Consider the following 18,114-nt stretch of genomic DNA (forward strand, 5'->3'; position numbering starts at 1 on the left):
CTCAGGAAGCTCACATCTGGGAAGGAAAGACAGATTCTGAGACAGCGACAATGTAGTGAGATCAGGATTGACTGAAGGAAGCCCCAGGGGCTGTGGGAGCACAGGGGAGGCCTTGACCCTACCTGGGGAACAAGGGACAGCTTGGAGAAGCTCCACTGAAGTTCAGTCTTAGAAAGGGAAAGAACTGTTAACCAGAGAAGTAAGGAAGGACATTTTTAGTAGAGGAAACCTTTAACTGTGAAGACCTGTGATCTGACTCAGCCTGGCAGGTTCAAGGGCCGGGGTTAGTCACCTGGGCCCTTTTCCAGCATCTCTTCAGCCTTGGTGATAATCCCAAGTATCCCGTCCGTGAGTTCCGGCTGCTTCCCAATCACAGCGTAGCCATTCCAAATGTACATCATTTCCTGAGGGCAGGGGAGCAAGTCAATCCAAAGGTTTCCTCCCCAGGGGCCTTGGTTTCCCCAGCTGTGAAATAGGCAGCTCAGATCAAGAGGATCACTACAGGGCCTTCTAGCTGTAATCTTTTATGACAAATCTCAGCCCAGCCTATGAAGCTGTGGGCTTGAAGGGGTCATGGCAGGGAGTCTCATCACTGATGATTGGGATCTCACCTCACACCAATGTGGATTTAAGCCATATCCTAGCTGTTCTACTCATAGCTGCACATAGTTTTTAACTACTCTTCTGCTCATGGCTTCCCTGGGTGTTATCACACTCTTCTCTCCCAACCTGTGTCCAAACTCTTCACCCATACTTTGAGGACCAGGCTGTGACGCACATTCTCCAGGAAGTCCTCCTCCCTGCTCTGTCTGGCAGGATCTCCCATATTGGAGGAACTGTATTTACTTAAGCACTTCAGGATTTCCAATAGCTCTTAAGATTGTCACCCTGTCTCTCTTCTCCCAAGGCACTTGGCTTGAGTTTCCGTCATGAAAACTATGCAACACATCCTGATTCCTTTCTTTGCTTTGACTGCCAGGAATCTCAGAATACTGAAATAAATGTTCATTTATAGTAATTCTATTAGCATTTCCTGTACTAGGAAACCAGGTAATAGATGTGAAAGTGATTTGTATACAAAAAGTTCTAAAAAGATCTTATTGTTTTGGTTCTTATTATGGGCTAAGGAGGGAATTTAAGTTTAGAACCAGTATTCCTCAAATGGTTTATATGGTCCCAAGTTAGCAAATGTTCCTTTAAAAAAAGAGGTATGGGCCAAATAAGTTAGGGGGGGAAATCATCTTCAAGCTTATTCTTGGAGACTTACCATACATATATAAAGGCTTCAAAAGGTGCACAGTGTATAAACTTTGTTTAGGCCAGTCTTTCCCAAATATATTTAATAACAGACTATTTTAGGTATAAATAGCATTTTGCAGATTATAGTTTGGGAAATTCCTAAATTTCTGGTATAGTCACTTCTTGCCCTTCCTGTCCATTACCCCCCACGTAATGGTTTTAGTCTACATTTTAAACTATAAACAACGTCTAAACGTGTTTAGAAATAATCTAGGATACATAGTAAGTTCTATACTGATATTCAGTTTTTGACTCATAACACAGTTTATCAGGTAGTTCTCATTACTGTTGTATGAAATGGGCAAGGTGTGTATCGTTCCTAATTTTACTTTAAGGGAAGGGGAGCCCTATCCAAGGTCACATTGTTAGCGAATGGTGGAGCCAGGACCAGAAAAAAGCAGTTCCCTTTCCACTTTTCTGGCTGCCTTAGTATTTGAATAACAAAGACACTTAAACTGGAAACTTCTCCGATGCCTGCTCAAATAGGAGTGAAATTAGCATCATAACAGTGGTTCAGAATCTGGGCTCTGGAACCATTCTAGGTTTAAAATTCTAACTTCAACTCATTAGCGTGTGACCTGGACAAGTTATTTTACCTTTCTACTTATATCTTACCTATTTATTAGATATTTTATCTTTCTACTTAACTACTAGGCCTTATTATCCTCATCTGTTCAATGGGCATACCACCACCACCTACTCAGGGTTGTTGTGAGGATCAAATGAGTCAATGGGTGTAAAGAACACAGCCAGTGCCCAACAGCATTGTCAGCTATTGTTAGTATAGAGTTGAAAATTACATGGTCCTAGGCTTCAGAAAAGCTTGGTCCAATGAGGGGAACAGTGTGAACAATCATAATCATGTGACAAGACTGAAACAAATGGGTGGGAACACGAACAGCCGAGTGATGCCCTTGCCTCGGCACAGAGGTGTGGGCTTGCTCTTTCACCACAAGGTATCTGAAGCCTGCTCACTTGTCTCCCTGCCCGCATCAGACTAGTACTTTCTCAGGCAGGGGCTGGCTCAGGCCATTTGTGTGCTGCCCTCACAGTCCCAGGTAAACTGTGAAATCCTTTCCAGGGCCCTGAGGCATGAAGTCTTTGTCCCCCATCCACTTCCTCCTGGCCAGAGCAGTATCTGGCTTTCAGCTAATCCCCACAATCCCAAACAAGTACAGGGACAGTCTAAACCCTCCTACCCACCAGAGCAGGGATTGGCAATGAGATTGGTTTGGGAGAGAGGTAGCGTCTGGACTTCCGGATGGCAAACTTCTCTGTAGGTAGAGATTTCCCAGCAATCTTGAGCTTCAGACCAGGTACCGCTCTGTGAAAGAAATGATGGGAAGAAAAAGCTAGAGAGGACTGAGATCTCCAGCCCTCCCAGCCTCTGCTTGGCTCCTCTCTGGGCCTCAGTTCCCCCAGCGTATATGAGGGACTGTGTTGGACTCAAAGCCTGTGGCTGTGGTCTTACCACGGGCGATGCCCTCAAACCCAACCACTTCCTGAGGCTAGGTAAGAGGCCTCCTCCACACCAGCTGGCAGAGATGAGAATGTCAGCAACTGCCCCAGGCCTGCTTTGCTACTTGTCTTGCTTCCACTCTTAGGCCTCATTTCCAGAAGGCCTAGCAGAAGTCTGACCCCAGTTTCACAGGGGAGATTAACACCCAGAGAAAGGGAAGAACCTGCCCACAACCACACGGCTCAAACCTTTCATTAACTTGCCACGTGCGTTGTGGCCTCCTTAGCTGTTTCCAAGGGCAAAGTAACACGTGTGCAGCAGGCAAGCCTCCACATCTGGGGCCTCACCCACCCAGCTCCATCCCACCCTCCAATTTCTGCCACAGTCACTGGGCGTGGCTGTGACCCTCAGGCCTGAGCCATCCAGCTGGATCTAGTTGAGGTTCCCTGCCAAACACCTCCCCTGTTTATTCACTGTGGAACCTCTCTGGGCCCCAGTTTTCTCATCTCTGAATTGGACATAGTGATATGAAGGGGAGAATTTGTCACCCCAAAATATGTCTCTTTGGCATAAGGATTATTTTAGGCCGATGAAGAAGCAGCAGATACTGGAAAAGCTCTGAAAACCTAGCAGCAGCTGCTCTTTTGTAAGAGATAATTACATTTATAAGCAAGATCTCCCATTTATAAGGGCTGCTTCTCTGTACCTGGAAGAGGATGACAAGCCCTGGAAACTCTTAAAGGAGAAAGCAGAGACTTAAATCTGCAGAACCACCTTACCCTCCTGTGCTTTGCCTGAAAACCCCCCAAAACTGGCTCCCCACCCCCGAACATCTTTTATCTTTAGCTTGGGATGGTATTTAAAGTGCTGGCTTGGGCCATTTCAGTTACTCAGTTTTCCTGGGTCTCTCCCATGTATAAAGGAGTTATACATGTTATTAAACTCCAGTTTATTTTTCTCCTGTTAATCTTTTATTATGGGGGGGGGGGAGTATCTTAGCCCGTCTCTAGCCGCGAACTTAAAAATGTAGAGGGAAAATGATCCTTCCTCCCCCATAGATACTTACCCTCCCAGGCTTTCTGGAAGAGTCATGAGATGGAGAAGTGGAGGCACTTGGTAAGGATAAACACCCTACTATTGTGACAGCAGTTAGCAGGAAGCTCAGGGTACCACAACTCCCAGGTCTGCAAATTGGGGTCAGCCCTCACCCATAACCTGAAGAAGGCCTGAGGCTCCATCCTCAGCCTGCTGAGGCTGAGCCCTGCTCTAGACCCTTGGCAGAAGGCAAACAGCAGCACAGATCATAATAAAAACAGCCGCGATTTAGTGGCTTCAGGCCCTACACCAGGCTCTTCAATATGGTCTCTATTTGATTCACAAAACAACCCTACAAGGCAGAAGTGGTTATTCCCATTTTATAGCTGCTGAAATTGTTCACAGTGACACAGCTAAGAAACGGCAGAGGCTGGATTTGATCCTGTTTGATTGCCACATTTTGGTTCTCTACTGTGCTTCTCTGAGGATAGCAGTCTAACTCAGCAGAAAGGACCTCTATGAACCTCAGTGTCCACATCTATCCCACTGACCAGAAGAGGCTCAGTGGAAAGGATCTTAACAAAACCACTTTCTTGAGGAGGGAAAAAAAAAAAAAAAGCCCTCTGAACAGATTCAGAGGGCTGGAACTAGCAGCAGCAGGAGGTGGTGGTGATGCAAGGGAATGAGGCACATGGGGTGATCCTGGGGGAGGGACAGGGAGCTCAGAGCCAGGGGAGTTAAGCCGGCCACCTCCCTCCCTGGTGCCCACAGCTCACAGGGTGGCTGTGGGCAGATGTGGCTGAGGCCCGAGACCCACCTAAACAACTCCACTTCATCATCCCCGAACGGCTTGTAATCCTCCTTTCCAAACATGCTGAGGTAGGCGGCCTTCATGTAGATGTAGGTGGCCTGTGCAAGGCAGAGCAAGAGTCAGAGGTAAGCAGCCTGTCCTCCAGGTCCCTCATTCAGACCTCACGAGGCCAGCCGCGTAGCCAAGACCCAGGGGAGGAAGCCGAAGCCCCTTGAGGACTCGAGCTGGGAGCTAAGTCCAGGAGAGGCCCACATCAAAGCTGCTTCCCTCCCTCCTCTGAGGCAGCAAAGGGAAGGACTCAAACAGCAAGTGTTTGTGCGGGGCAGTGCGGAGGCGAGGATGGACACACAAAGGGCAGTAAGGGCTCCCGGAAAACAATTCCTTCAGACTGAATCCTTGAGAGCCAATGGGAAGATTCAGAGACCCGAGAAAGGACCTTCCAGACAAGGGGAACAGCCTGAGCAAAGCCAGGGAGGGGCTGAGATGTGTGGTAAGGGGGCAACAAATAGGTAGCATAAAGTATGGAATGCGTAAAAACAGGTGTGAGGGCAGAAGAATGAGTCAGGGTCCCTGCGTATAACTGCCTTCTTGTGCGCCGGGCACTGTACCTACCTCACTTCACTTGATCCCAAAGATAATGCCAGAAAGGAATCTGTACTTTGCCTTTGCTTCCGGGGACTGCAGAGCTTCTGGGGGCAAAGCTGGAAGCGACCCCAGGTTTGTGTGCTTCCAGGGCCTTGCCCACTGGGTCTACAGCCAACCCTGACAGTGATGGTGCAGAGACCCCCAGCCCCACCCCAAGGTACATCCCTCATAGCTGCTCCCCTTCCCCAGGAGTCCAACACTCGAGAAACCTGGCTCTGTCCTGCCCTCCAGTGGCCGAGCCTTGAACCTCAGCTCCTGCCACCAGGGGCTGTGGAGGAAGTACCTGCCAGAGGCTCACAAAGTAGTACAGGGGGTGGAGAAGGAAAGGGAGCGGGACACCGTGGAGTCAAGTCTCAGGAGAAGGCAGAAAGCAGCCTCCACCTGGGAGCTCCTCTCAGGCTGAAGCTCAGGGCTACTCCCAGGTCCATTCTGCCCTCCACACTCTGTTTACCCTTCACAAAATGAGGAAAAGCTGGTCTTTACAGGGGTGGTGGGAGGAATCTCCCCCCTCTGAAACCTGTTCCTTATTCTATCTTTAACCTCCTGGTGTCATCCTTACCTTCTCCTTCTCTGCCTGGCACTGAGTCAGCAAGTCCTCATGATTGTACCTCCCATATAGCTCTTGAATCCCACTGGCCTTGCTCTCACTCACTGCACCAGCCTCCATCTCGTGTCCCCTCCAGGACACCAGGGATGTCTTTCTACTACCCTTGTCAATATGGTCTCCTAACCCATCTCCTTGCTCCCATCCCTGTCCCTGCAAGCCATTTCTACACCACCACCTATCTGTTTTTTAAATTTATTTAATGATTTTATTTAACAGCTAACGCGAGTGGGGAAGGGGCAGAGGGAGAAGGACAAGAGACTCCGTGCTGAGTGCGGAGCCTGATGTGGGGCTCAATCCCATGACCCTGAGATCATGATCCTGAGCTGAAATCAAGAGTCTGAAATCAAGATGACCCTGAAATCATGATCCTGAGCTGAAATCAAGAGTTTAACACACTGAGCCACCCAGGCACCCACACTCTGATCTTTTTAAGTCAGGTCATGTCAGTTCCTCTTTGAAATCTTGATATCCCATCATTCTTGGATAAAATCCAGACTCCCTATAATGGACTATAACCCCCTACCCTGTTTCCTCCCCCAGTTTCTTCTCCAGCTTCATCTCTGTTGTTTCCCCCTCTCTCATATCACTCTAGCCACACTGGCCTCTGGGCTGTTCCGAGAATACATCAGATGCACTCAGCTTCCCCCTCCCCACCCTTGCATCTTCAGTGTCCTTTGCCTGGAGCAGTCTTCATTAAGATATCCACATGGCTTGCTCCCACACTTCATTCTGGTGTCTTCTCAGACGGGCCTTGCCTGATTTTTCTTTACTGCATATACCAGCCTGACATTATATTATACGGTACCCCTATTCATGTGTTTCTTATCCCTCTTCCCACTAGAATATGAGCCTCGAGATGGGGGGTCTTTGGTTTGTTCACTGTTGGATGTCCTCAGGACCTGGCCCATGGCATGCCCAACAACTGCAGGAGGGATTTCTTAGAGCACAGATCTAAGCTGCAAACATCAGGGGCTCCCCCACTGTCAAACTAAAGCCCAAACAGCCACTCAAGGCCCTTGCGACCTGCTTTTCTGACTCCTCTTTTGCCATTTCTCCCCCATCAGTCCTTAAACTCCCAGGCCTTCACTTGTGCCATCCCCTCTGCCTGGGATGCCATTGTCCCTCCTCACCAGGCTTATCCGCTGGCCTCCCCTAAGAGCTTTCTCCTACCCCTCCACTGCCCCTCCACTACCACTCTCCTACCCCTCAACTTCCCCTCATTGAGTCCCCAGAAGTTAGGATGGATGCAGTGACCTAGGGTTCTGAGACCCACAGACATCCAAGTTGTCAAGCAATGCTGTGGGGCCACACTGATGGAAAAGAGCCACCTCCCTGGGTGGGAGTCCTGTCCCCTCAGGCTTATCTGATTGTCCAATGATTCCACACATTTATTTTGCTGTATTATTCTACCAGGCTCTGTGCAGACAGTCCGTGTCTTCAAGAAGCTTACAGCGAGGAACTTAGGGGGAAGGTCCCTCCTCAGTACCCCTGCACTCCCACCCACAAAGCCCTCGACCTGCTGACACACAACCTCTCGGCAGCACGCTAGCGCCTGAGCCTCTGTCCTTGCTGTTCTCCTCGCTTGGAGTATTCTTCCACTTCCCCCACTCTGCCCCCTAAATATTCCTCCTCTGTCCTCCTGGCTAGGCTGCTCAGGGCTGCCTCTGAGCTCCCCTTAGATTCCCCCCACTATGGCGCTCAGCACAACGCTGTCACCACTTTGTGTGTGGCCATCTCAGCTGCAAGCACCGGGGGAAATGCGAGGGCTCCACGCAGATGACTTGGCACGGTCCAGGCAGAGAGGGATGCTGAGCAGAGGGGCTGATGCCTACAGTAATGGCCACACACAAAGTCCCTAGAGCTGGAAGTTGGGGGATTCTGGTGGCCAAGTGCTGCAGATCAGCAATGAATGAGGCCTCAGAATTCGAGGTGCTACAACCCCCACATTCACAGGAAACACTTCTGAGGAAAGCACTGCGGGGGGTGGGGGGCGCTGACCACCTCAAAGTCACACAGTGGGCTGGAGATGGAGCTGACTCACAGCCAGACTTCCTGACACCTAGGAGGCCTGGCCCTCCCTCTGCTCCTGCCAGCAGTTGCACAGCCACCCCAGGCCTCTTGTTCCCTGTGTTTGTGAACCCAGCTGCCTGCCTGCCTCCACAGGAAGGCTTCTGGGTCACTTTAGATCAACAAGGTTCCCTGATAATGGCTAATACTTATTTTACCACTTACCATAATGTTATAAATTTTCACGTATTTTGGGCTTCTGCTTTGCTTTATTTTGCCTTCATGGCGTCTCTTTAATGCCTCCCCCCACCAACCAACACTTCTTCTGGGGACATCACCTCATTTTTTTTCTGGAGAACACCCCTTTCCTACTCTTGATCCATGAGGAATCTTCCTACCCCTGTTTCCAAGCACTGACATGTGATCTATGCCATACCAGTGAGCCTCAACTATGGGACCGTGGTTGAAACCAAAGGGAAGATGTGAGTTGGGGGCAGGCAATCCATGGCTGCCCTGTCACATGGAGAAAACCCGCCTGCACAGCAAAGATGTCATAGAGCAGAGCACAGCCACAGATGGAAAAATGCCAAGCCCAGATGACATAATTTGAATTCCTGGATCCAGCCCTACCTGAAATCAGGTGTGCCTAGAATTTTCAGTTCTATGAACCAAAGAGTCTTTTGTGTTTTCCACCTGCGTAGTCCATATACAGTGGCCACTAACCCCATGTGACTTTTTAAATTTGAATTAAAATTAAATAAAATTTGAAAGCACCCAGTTTCCCAGTTGCACTAACACACTGCAGGTGCTCAATGTGCTCATGTAGCTGGGGGCTACCTCCACCATAACGGAATGTTCTATCAGACCGCATTCACCGAGACAGTTAAGCCATGCTTCTGTCCTTTGTGACTAAAAATCCTGACTGACACTGTAGTTCTAAACTTCATCTGCTCCTCACGGTCTTTAGTTTCTACCAACCCTGAGTACTCTTAGAACTTATGGTTCTATTTAAATTCCAGCTGAGACATCTGTTTTTAGTTAAGGGTTGGCCCTGGGTCTGGGGGTTCACAGCCAGGCTGGGTTGGCCTGGTCCCCCATTGGACCCAGCACCTAGTGTCAGCCCACCTTGGACCAGGAGTTCTCCTTGCTGAGCAGGTCGGCATAGAAGTAGGCCATCTTCCACTGGCCCTTGTAGGTGAAGCACCACATCAGCTCCCAGTAGCACATGTGGTGGAACTGCTTCCAGTGCTGCTGGGCCTCACAGCACTCCTCGAACCGCTGGATGGCCTGCGGGCACCTGCTGTCAGCCTCACGGCCCCACCGACCTGCCTCACTCCATAGCAGGCCCAGCTTCCTCCAGCGCATAGTGGGCCAGCCCTGTGCCAGGCTCAGGGAGGGAGGGCAGGCAGCAGCGCTGGGGAGATGGGGAGTTCTGGGCTCCAGGCCTGGTTCTACCCACTAAGCCTCACTTACATATATAGGATGGCCTTGGGCCCAGTGACTGCCCCTCCCTGGGACTCTAGTCTTTCAGCACAAAATGAAAGAATGGGATAGAGCTATAATGGAAGGATAGGAGGCAATGGAAAGTATTAATATGAAAGTGATACAATGTCTTTGCCTCAGAGCAAACTCCAAAGTTTCCAGTAGCTCCCATGAAAGGACCTGGACCCAGGGCATCTGTCTTGCTGCTTGAGGAATCACAGCCAAAGCCAGCTGGAGACCCCAGAACTCTATACTGTACAGTCCCTCCTGGGGATTCTGCCAGACCCGTGTAACCTCCCCTCTCGAACCCCTTCGATGGCTCCCTCCCATCTACGGAGTTCAGACTCCTTAACCAGGTCATCAAGGTGCCCATCTCACAGCCTGGCACCACTGCTCCATTCACAGTGCCTGTCACCATGCCCTGAACAGGCGGGGCTTGCCCCGCCCGCCGCGTCTCACTGAAGGACATCCCTGTGCAGGAATGCAGCAGTCCTGCACCTCCCTGTCAGATCTTACTCACCGCAAACGCCACCTCCTCCCTCATCTTCCCAGACTGTCCCATTCCGAATGGCTTCTCCCTGCCCCGGTCTCTTGTTGGTTCCTCTTGGAGCCCTCTTCCCAGTCTGCCCACCGGTCTGGGGGACTGCAAGGGGTCACCAGCACTGGCTTGGACCCCCATTACTCACTGTGTCAACATTGCCCTTAATGGCTTCAATCCGCCCCGCAAAGAACAGGAAGATGGCACCCTGCAATGACACGCACGTGGGTCTGTGTGGGCGCACAGGGCACACATGGGCTGGGGGTGCTCCAGCAGGAAGGGGGGCTCACCTTAGGGTATCGCTTCAGGTAGGGCTTCAAGAGCTTCTCTGCTTCCTCGATGTTGACATTCCCGGTACCTGAAGGAGGCGAGGCGACAACACGTATCACCACCACTGGCTCTTGGAATCCCCCCAGCAATCTACCAGGGGCTTCTTGGGGCCTCTTCTTCCCTCTCTGTGAAGTGGGGATAATAATAATTCTTCGACCTCCAGGGTGATGTGAGGATTAAATAAGATGGTGCTGATACCAGCCCGGCACACCACAAGGCTCAGTAACCAAGAGCCCTGCCCAAGAGCCCTGGGTGGTACCCAGACCCCCAAGGGCCTGCCTACGGTGTCCTCACACCCTCTACTGGGTAGGCATGACCATCCCCATTTCACAGATGAGAAAACTGAGGCTGGAGCCAGGTCACACTCTGAGGAGGTGAGCGGTCAGCAGGCCAGGCCCCAAGACAGCTGGTGCAGCTCTGCTGATTACGGTTTCAGCGTCCACCCCCCAGTCCTGTGGGCAAGCGGGGTCGCAGCTCCTTGCCCTCTAGTCCCCTGCCCTTAGAGCCAAACCCCAGATGCCCCTGCTGTTGCCCAGAGGGCACTCCTACCGAGCACAAAGGTGAGGAAGGTGTGGTAGCAGAGCAGCAGCATGACACAGAGCACAGCGCGGAAGCTGTGCCCCGATGCGCCCTCCTCCAGCTGCAGCAGCCCGTAGTCCTGGCGGAAAGAGACCAATAGGTTGAGGCCAGACCCGGGGGGGTGGGGGGCAGCTGTGAGGGCTGTGCCGCTGGAGCAGGGCCAGGAGAGCTCTGGACGCCATGTCTGGAACCCTGCCAGCCAGGTCAGCAGCTCCCTGGCTGGGCCACCCTGAGCCAGGCCGCCCCTCTTGGTGCCTCAGCCACCTTCCTGGGGGCAGATGACACTGCTGCCAAGGCCAGGGTCGAGGCTTGGGTCCTGGTGTCCACCACTTCCTCAACAGCCCTGTCCCCATTCCTGCCTTTATTCACCTGCTGGCCCCCATGGTGAGCACTGAGGCCCTGAGCAGCCCCGGGTCTGGTTGGAGAAGAGGAGAGGCCAGACTCCACTTGAGGCAGATAATCCTAACCATAGGCTCAGAGCACAGATGGGACCACGAGGACTGTAGTCTGGGAAGGCTTCCTAGAAGAGAAGGCTCTAGAGCTTGGCTGGGGAGGAGGAGAGGCCAGACTCCACTCGTATTCCTGCCTGCAGTCTCTGCCCCTGTCTGTCCTCCAGGGTATTCCTGTTCTTTCTAATCTACAAATCTGACCTACCTCACCCCTGCCTCAAACACTCCAGAGCTTGTTTGCCTTCAGGATAAAGACGAGGCCAGAGCTGGTGTCTGAGGGCTCTTCCTCTTTGACTTTGCCACCCTCTCCTTCTAGCCAGGCAGGCCACACCATCCCACCTCCTGGCCTTTCTCATGCTCTTCCCTCCTGTTATCATCCTGAAATCCTTCTCAGGACTCAGGGGCCTTCTTAAAAAAAACAAAACTAAAGGGGACTTTCGGAGCCTCTAACTGGTGTTTCCCCGGACCCGGGCTATGGACAGGTCTCCAGACAGACATGAGGCACAAGTGAGGGTCTTCCCTTCTCAGTCCTCTGTCTGTCCTGATGGTGTCCGGGAGAAAGCCTCAGTCCTGTGCTGGTGCGTGTTCAACACCACTGTCACACTGAACACCTCTTGCCACAGGAAAACAGCCTCGGTGGGTCAAACAGCCTGCTTTCGCAAGGTCGCTTGCTGCTCGTGGTATCTACGGTTACGATGATGTTCTTATCGCACCAAATAACATGGGTTTTCTAGGTAGTAGTGTTTCCTTTAGATAAACTTAAGTAAAAAAATGTGAGCCATTTTTGGGAAAAATAATACATAAATAATAATATAGAGGTCTGCAAACGTGGCAAGTATCAGGAAAGGCCAGAGAAAGTTCAAGTTTGAGAAACACTGATCAGTCTAAAACAAAAAGCCCCTTGTTTTACCCAAAAAGGCCCAGAGGAGGAGGAGATGAGGCTGGGCTGCCCCAGGATTCCTGACTCCTAGGCCACTGTTCCTTCTATCATGAGGGGCCTCCACCACCAGGGAGCTCTCCCCAATTTGCTACCTAGTACTCAGATTCCTGCCTTTAGCAAAGTCTCTGGGTGTTTGTGTCCTCTGGTTTCTGCCCTCAAGGCCTGACGCACGGTAGTGCATCTCTTAGGCATCTCCCAGACAAGAAAATGGTCCTGAGGGAAAGAACTTGCTCAAGGTCTGCCAAAGGGAGGAGGAACAGGTTCCGGACACTTGCAAGGCTCAGAGAACATGACTCCAGGCCACTGCATGAAGCTGCCCTTCACACCTATCCTTACCCTATAGCCTCTTCATCTTGTGTGGGGCTGGGCAGGGATCACTGGCCCCATTTGACTGAAGAGGAGACTGAGGCTCAGGGAGGCCTGGGCCTTGTCCAGGGCCACACACTGAGGGGGGCTGTGCCAGGACTGGCACACAGGGCCTGCGGCCCCTCAGCCCCACCCCATCCGGCTGAGCCAGTCAGGAGCCCCAGGAGGCAGGTGGTTACCTTGTTTCCTGAAAACCCCACGAACTCCAGCAGCCGCAGGATCCTGGTAGGAAGCATGGACAGCGTCTGCAGGGACAGAGGTAGGTGGCCAGTGGAGGGGTGGGAGCCGTCCTTCCTATTCCCCACACCCCCAGAGTCCTGCGGGTAATCCTGGGGAGCAGGACCTAGCTCCAGAATGCCCACAAGGAGGCCCAAGGTTTCTCAGAAAGCCAACTTCCACAGATAGAGAAGCACCTCAGTGTGACAACTAGGAACGAACTGTGTCTAAATCCGATCTCACCGTGCCCACTGGGTCAGCCTCTCTATGCCTCAGTTTCCTCATCTGGGAACAGTAATAGCCCCTACCTCCTGGGGTACTGTGAAGATGGACCCAACTAACACATGTAAAGCACATAACAGGGCCTGCGCACGACAGCTGCTGCTGTCACACTGAATCCCTGCTCCGCACCAGGAGCTCTGCATTTCATCCTCAGAACAGGCCTGCCAAGAAAGATCACTGCCCCTTTTGACAGATGGAAAAACCGAGGCACAGATAAGTGACAGGACATGTCTACGGCCCCACAGCTCATCAGAGGGGGAGCCAGTTCTCAAACCCAGGACAGCCTGGCTATAACCTGCCAAACCATCTGATGAACTCCGCCGTTTGAACGTCTCAGCACGTGGGCCCGGATCACTGTTCCCATTTTACTCACAAGGAAACTGGAACCCAGAGTGGGGCAGGGACCCCCGCCCCAAGGCCTGCTCTTGGAACAGGCTTTGCTTAGAGGGGAGAGAGCCACACCCTGCCACACATGCACTTTTGGATAGGTCTCCGGACACCCAGGGCCAGGAGTCTAATTTGTTGATGAGCAGCCCCTCCTCCCAAGAATAGGTTTCGGAGCCACCCCGCCGAGCTCACACTGTTCCTTCTGCCTTGAATGCCCTTCCCGCCTACAGATCCTTCAAGATTCAGCTTAAATATTCCCCACTCCATGAAACCTTCCCCAGCCGCCCCAAGGGGTCTTGGCTTTCTGTTCCTGTGCGTTGCCCACTGCTTCCAGGCTTTTCTCCCTCCCTGCTACTGGTCAATATTTAACCATCAGCTCTCCAGGGTAGAAAAGGCCCTGATTTATTGTGTTTGTCTTTTTCTGGTGCTATAAATACTGCCGCCATGGTGCATTTCAAGCTTTCAACCTGACTTGGGAAGAAATGCACAGAGGGACTGTGAAGCCAGTGCCGGCACCCACCCCCACCCCACCCCAGCTCTGAGCATCCTAGGCTGGCAACAAGTCTGCTTTATTGCTAGGTCCCCGGGCCAGCATGGGGCCCAGCACCACAGGCCAGCAAAGAGCAGGTGTAGGGGCACTCCCACTCACCAGGTTGAAGGCTCCCACACCGAGCTTCACACCTCCTTCAAAGTGTCTGTGGTTCTCTCCCTTGCAGTATTGAGACGACTGCACAAGGCTGTCCAGCTCCCTGTGGAGAGAAAAAGTCTTGTTTCAGCCACATAGTGGGGGCGAGGTCCCATTCCAGCTGGGACTAAGGTTGCCCCCCACTCCCAGCTGTTCTCAGAACTCCCTGGTGGTAGATTGGTAACAGTTCTGGCAATCCAGAGAGCTGATATTTGAGGAACTTCTAACCCCATCTCCATAATAACATACTCCTTGCCCCAGAATGTCAGCCTTGTCAGCCTCAGCACACCTGCCTTGTCCAGTGTCTAGGCATTTGCATATCCTCTGCATTCTCTCTCGAACAGTTTCTCAACCTTAGCACTACTGACATTTTCGGCGGGATACATTCTCCATTCAGTGGAGGTGGGGGCTGTCTGTATTATAAGATGTTTAGCAGCATCCTCCAAGGTGGTCACAACCAAAATGTCTCCAAATATTGCCAAATGTCCCAGTGAAGAGCCACTGGGCTAACTCCAACACCCCCTCTTCCTTCAGGAAGTCTACCTGGGGCCTCTTGGTTGAAACCCAACCCTCTTTTTCCTGGTCATCAATCCAACAGAGTCCATATCCCAGCCCACCTGGGGCAGGACAGAGGCTTTAAAGATGTGCCCACCTCCTTCCCAGGCCATGAGCATCTTGAAGGCTCTCAATCAGCAAACACTGACTGAGGCTTCTCTGTGCCAGGCACTGGAGGACAGCTAGAAGCAAAGCCACCAAGCGGCTACCCTCACAACTCTCCCACTCAAGGGAACAGACCCCCATCAAGTCACTGTGAGAGTAAGGAGGGCCTCAAAGGAGAAGACTCCCAGGGCCTGATCTAGTCTGGGGTTCAGGGAAGGTCTTCCTAAGAAGCTGACATTTGAGCTGAAACCCTAGGGATGGGGAGGGTTGGCCTGGCACAGAAAGAGGGTGTTCCCAGCAGAGAGACAGCATGTCCAAAAGTCCTGAAGCAGGCCTGAGCTTGGCAAGTTTGAAGAACTGAGGGAAGGCCCAAATGTCTGAGGGAGAGTGAGGTGGAAGATACTGCTCGCATGGCAGGAAGAGCTCCCAGGAGTGACTCAGCAATGACCTGGGACTTTATTCTAAGAGAAAGAGGAGCATCAGGAATTGGTAGAGGGTGACCTGGTAAGGTTTGTGCTTTGGAAACACCACTCTGGCAGCTGGTGAAGAGACGGGAGGGGGTAGAGCACAATTCCAGCACAGACCGACAAAGTAATGCAGTGCCCGTATGTGTATTATATCCCAGCAGTACCTTGAAATCGAACTCGCACTGTCTCTGTGGGGAAACAGTCACGTTATACGCAAGTAATGAATCATGGAACTTTATATCAAAAACTAGGGATGTACTGTATGGTGACTAACATAATATAATAAAAAAATATTGTTAAGAAAAAAACAGTCACGTTAGATGGTCTCAAGTCAATTCAAGTCAACTTTTAATGGAAAATGAGTTTTAATGCCAAACTCAAGGGAAGAAACTGGGCTTTCAAAGCTTTTTTGATTTTAGAATTGCAGATAAGAACTGTGGTGCCATTTTGAGTAGACGTGTTTGGACTGAGTCTTATTTCTTTCATCCATTAAACAAGGCCAATGCTGAGATGGCATGGAAATGATCTGGCCCTCAGGAGGGTGTGAGTGTGTACCAGAGGGTCCAACGAAGTCTCCGTGTGGAAAGTGGCATTTGGATTGGGCCTTAACAGATGTGTAGGGGTTCTGCTGTTGTTGTCAAAATGACAGTCCCTGTGTCTGCCTCCGAGCCCCTACCACACCAAGCTGTGTGTCCAGATTCTGTCTGATTTTCCCCTGCGCCGGGTGAGGCATAGACTCAGGGAATAGATATGCCCCAAAAAACCAGGGGAATAATATCCTGGAAAACTGAGGTCCTGAGGGTACAGGCATCTGCCTGAGGTCACATGGCATCCTAGGCTTCCTGCCTCCAGCAAGTGCTCTCTGCCTCCCACAAAGCAGCCTGGGGGGCACAGGGTCATAGACGCTGTGGACCCAGGCACCCCCCAGCCCCACTCACTTGTAGGTCTGGTAGCTGTTTCGAACTTTGATGCCGCCCTTGATGAAGCTCACCATGTTCTCATCCTGCAGGAGGGAGAGATGCTAAGAGCCAGGCCTGGGTGGGGGGCCACAGGCTTGAGAGGGATCACACAAGTCTCTGGGCCCAGCCTGCCCGGCCTTGGACCCAGCTCTATAAGGAGTCCTGGGGGATGGGGTCAGAGTTAGCCAAACAAGGCCTCCCTAACCCTGGGACTTGAGATGAGAATTTCCTTGCCAAACAAGACCTCCAAAATGCCCAGGGCTCAACCACAGCCTCACAGTTACATATGCTAAGTGCCTGCAGAAGGGCCTGGAGAAGGCACTCCCCATGCTTAATAGTGCCTCCTCCAGGTGGAGGAAGAGCGAGAGGGATGCTCTTTTTTTTTTTTTTTTTTTTTTGCATTTTTCTGTCTTTCACAACAAGTAGCTATTTACCACATTTGTAATTTAAAGCACCAGTACCTACGGCCCACCTGTAGTTCCATTCCTGGGGGTATGCCCAAGAGAAATGGATGAACGTGGGCTGCTGGGCTGCAGAAGTCACCTTCAAGAATATTCACAGCACCAGTGTTTATAGCAGCCAGGAACCAGAAACAACCCAAATGCCTTTCAGCAGGAGAATGGATAAACAGACAGCTATATTCATAGAAGGGAATATTATACAACCACATAAGGTTGGGTAAAGGAAGCAAGTCCCACACAGCTTGAGGGCTTAAGAAGCTTGAAGCCAACTAAAACAGAACAATATGCTGCTCAGACATGAATAGGAAGCGGAGAAAACGATTTCTAAAAAGTAAGGTGGGAGATGATAAACAAAACACTAGGCAGTGGTTTCCCCATGAGGGGAGGCAGGGGACACCGTGGGTAGGAGCCCAGAGGGCCAGGAGACTTGCTGTGTTCTGTTCTCTGGTTGGGTGGGGGAGCTCATGGCGTTTATCTATCATGTGTAACAGAATACACAAATAAATAAAAGGTCACTCACAATGAAATTATTAAGTGATCTAAATGAGGAATTAGGATTAATCTAATTCTAATTACCTGAGGTACAAAAAGAACAATAGCTAACAAAAATAAATAGTACCCCAATAATAAAATTCATATGTGCCTCTCTACCCCAATCCCCACATTCACATGATGATTATATGTTATAACCCAGGCTTTCTGGTGAAATCATGAGGTGATGGCTCTCATAATCACCACTGTGTGGTGAGGAGCACAGGCTCCAAGCTGACCAGACCTGTGTTCAAATCCCAGCTCTGCCAGTTGCTAATCAGATGACCCTGTGAAAGCGGCTCCTCCCCTCTAATCCTCCCCTTTGCAGGCCTGTGAGGTGAAGATTTAATAATATATGTAAATTTATGTAAAAACAGCCATGCTTTGGGTGTAAGATCTATAAAACCACATAGCTATAATGTTCATACAAAGCCTGGTATGTCATAGAACCAAGTTTGATCCATTCAAACTTGCTTGTTGAATGAATCAAGCGTAAAGCAGGCTTTGTGCAAATGCCTGTCACCCCACACGGCCCTTAGGAGGAAAACAGCAGTCATGAGGTGGAAGCACATCCTAGTAGTGGGTGGGAACACGTGTGCTCAGTGTGGAGAGGGGGAAAGCCCATCACCTCAGCCAGAGAGCCTGGCTGGGGCTGGGAGTGCTGGGGTCACCGAGCCTCAGTCCTTTCCTGAACCACAGGGAGGCTGGCTGTGGCTGCTATAGCCACTTCCGGCTTGGAGATGGTGACTGATCCAAAATCCCCAGGCCATTTGCACAAGGAGAGGGTTCCTACCTGCAGGAAGGTCAGAGCTGCTCTCTGCAGCAGACACTCTGCATAGCAGACCTCAGCATGGATTTCCTCTGTAAGGAGAAAACCAAAGCCCTGAGGCCTTCTGGAACTCTTGGCAGGCAACATGGG

At 51.2% G+C, this 18,114-nt stretch overlaps 1 protein-coding gene across 7 annotated transcripts in view; it reads right to left on the reverse strand.

Annotated features, from left to right (window-relative positions):
- TTC39A (tetratricopeptide repeat domain 39A) overlaps window positions 1-18,114 on the reverse strand; it is a 58,835-nt gene that overhangs the window by 10,556 nt on the left and 30,165 nt on the right. For 6 of the 7 annotated variants that reach the window (XR_004623031.1, XM_034652389.1, XM_034652421.1 and 3 more), the window contains exons 5-15: window positions 17,989-18,056; window positions 16,183-16,247; window positions 14,082-14,181; window positions 12,727-12,792; window positions 10,763-10,871; window positions 10,174-10,241; window positions 10,032-10,091; window positions 8,989-9,150; window positions 4,611-4,702; window positions 2,503-2,623; window positions 293-404 (exon numbers count right to left, since the gene is read on the reverse strand). Coding sequence is in view for 6 of the 7 variants with exons in the window: in XM_034652389.1 (XP_034508280.1) it covers window positions 293-404; window positions 2,503-2,623; window positions 4,611-4,702; window positions 8,989-9,150; window positions 10,032-10,091; window positions 10,174-10,241; window positions 10,763-10,871; window positions 12,727-12,792; window positions 14,082-14,181; window positions 16,183-16,247; window positions 17,989-18,056 (1,023 nt within the window). In the remaining variant the exon portion in view is untranslated. The remainder of the gene's footprint in view (window positions 1-292; window positions 405-2,502; window positions 2,624-4,610; window positions 4,703-8,988; window positions 9,151-10,031; window positions 10,092-10,173; window positions 10,242-10,762; window positions 10,872-12,726; window positions 12,793-14,081; window positions 14,182-16,182; window positions 16,248-17,988; window positions 18,057-18,114) is intronic. The other variant, XM_034652414.1, reaches the window with a different exon arrangement.

This window comes from Ailuropoda melanoleuca, chromosome 2, assembly GCF_002007445.2.
Source record: "Ailuropoda melanoleuca isolate Jingjing chromosome 2, ASM200744v2, whole genome shotgun sequence".
Lineage (NCBI taxonomy): Eukaryota > Metazoa > Chordata > Mammalia > Carnivora > Ursidae > Ailuropoda > Ailuropoda melanoleuca.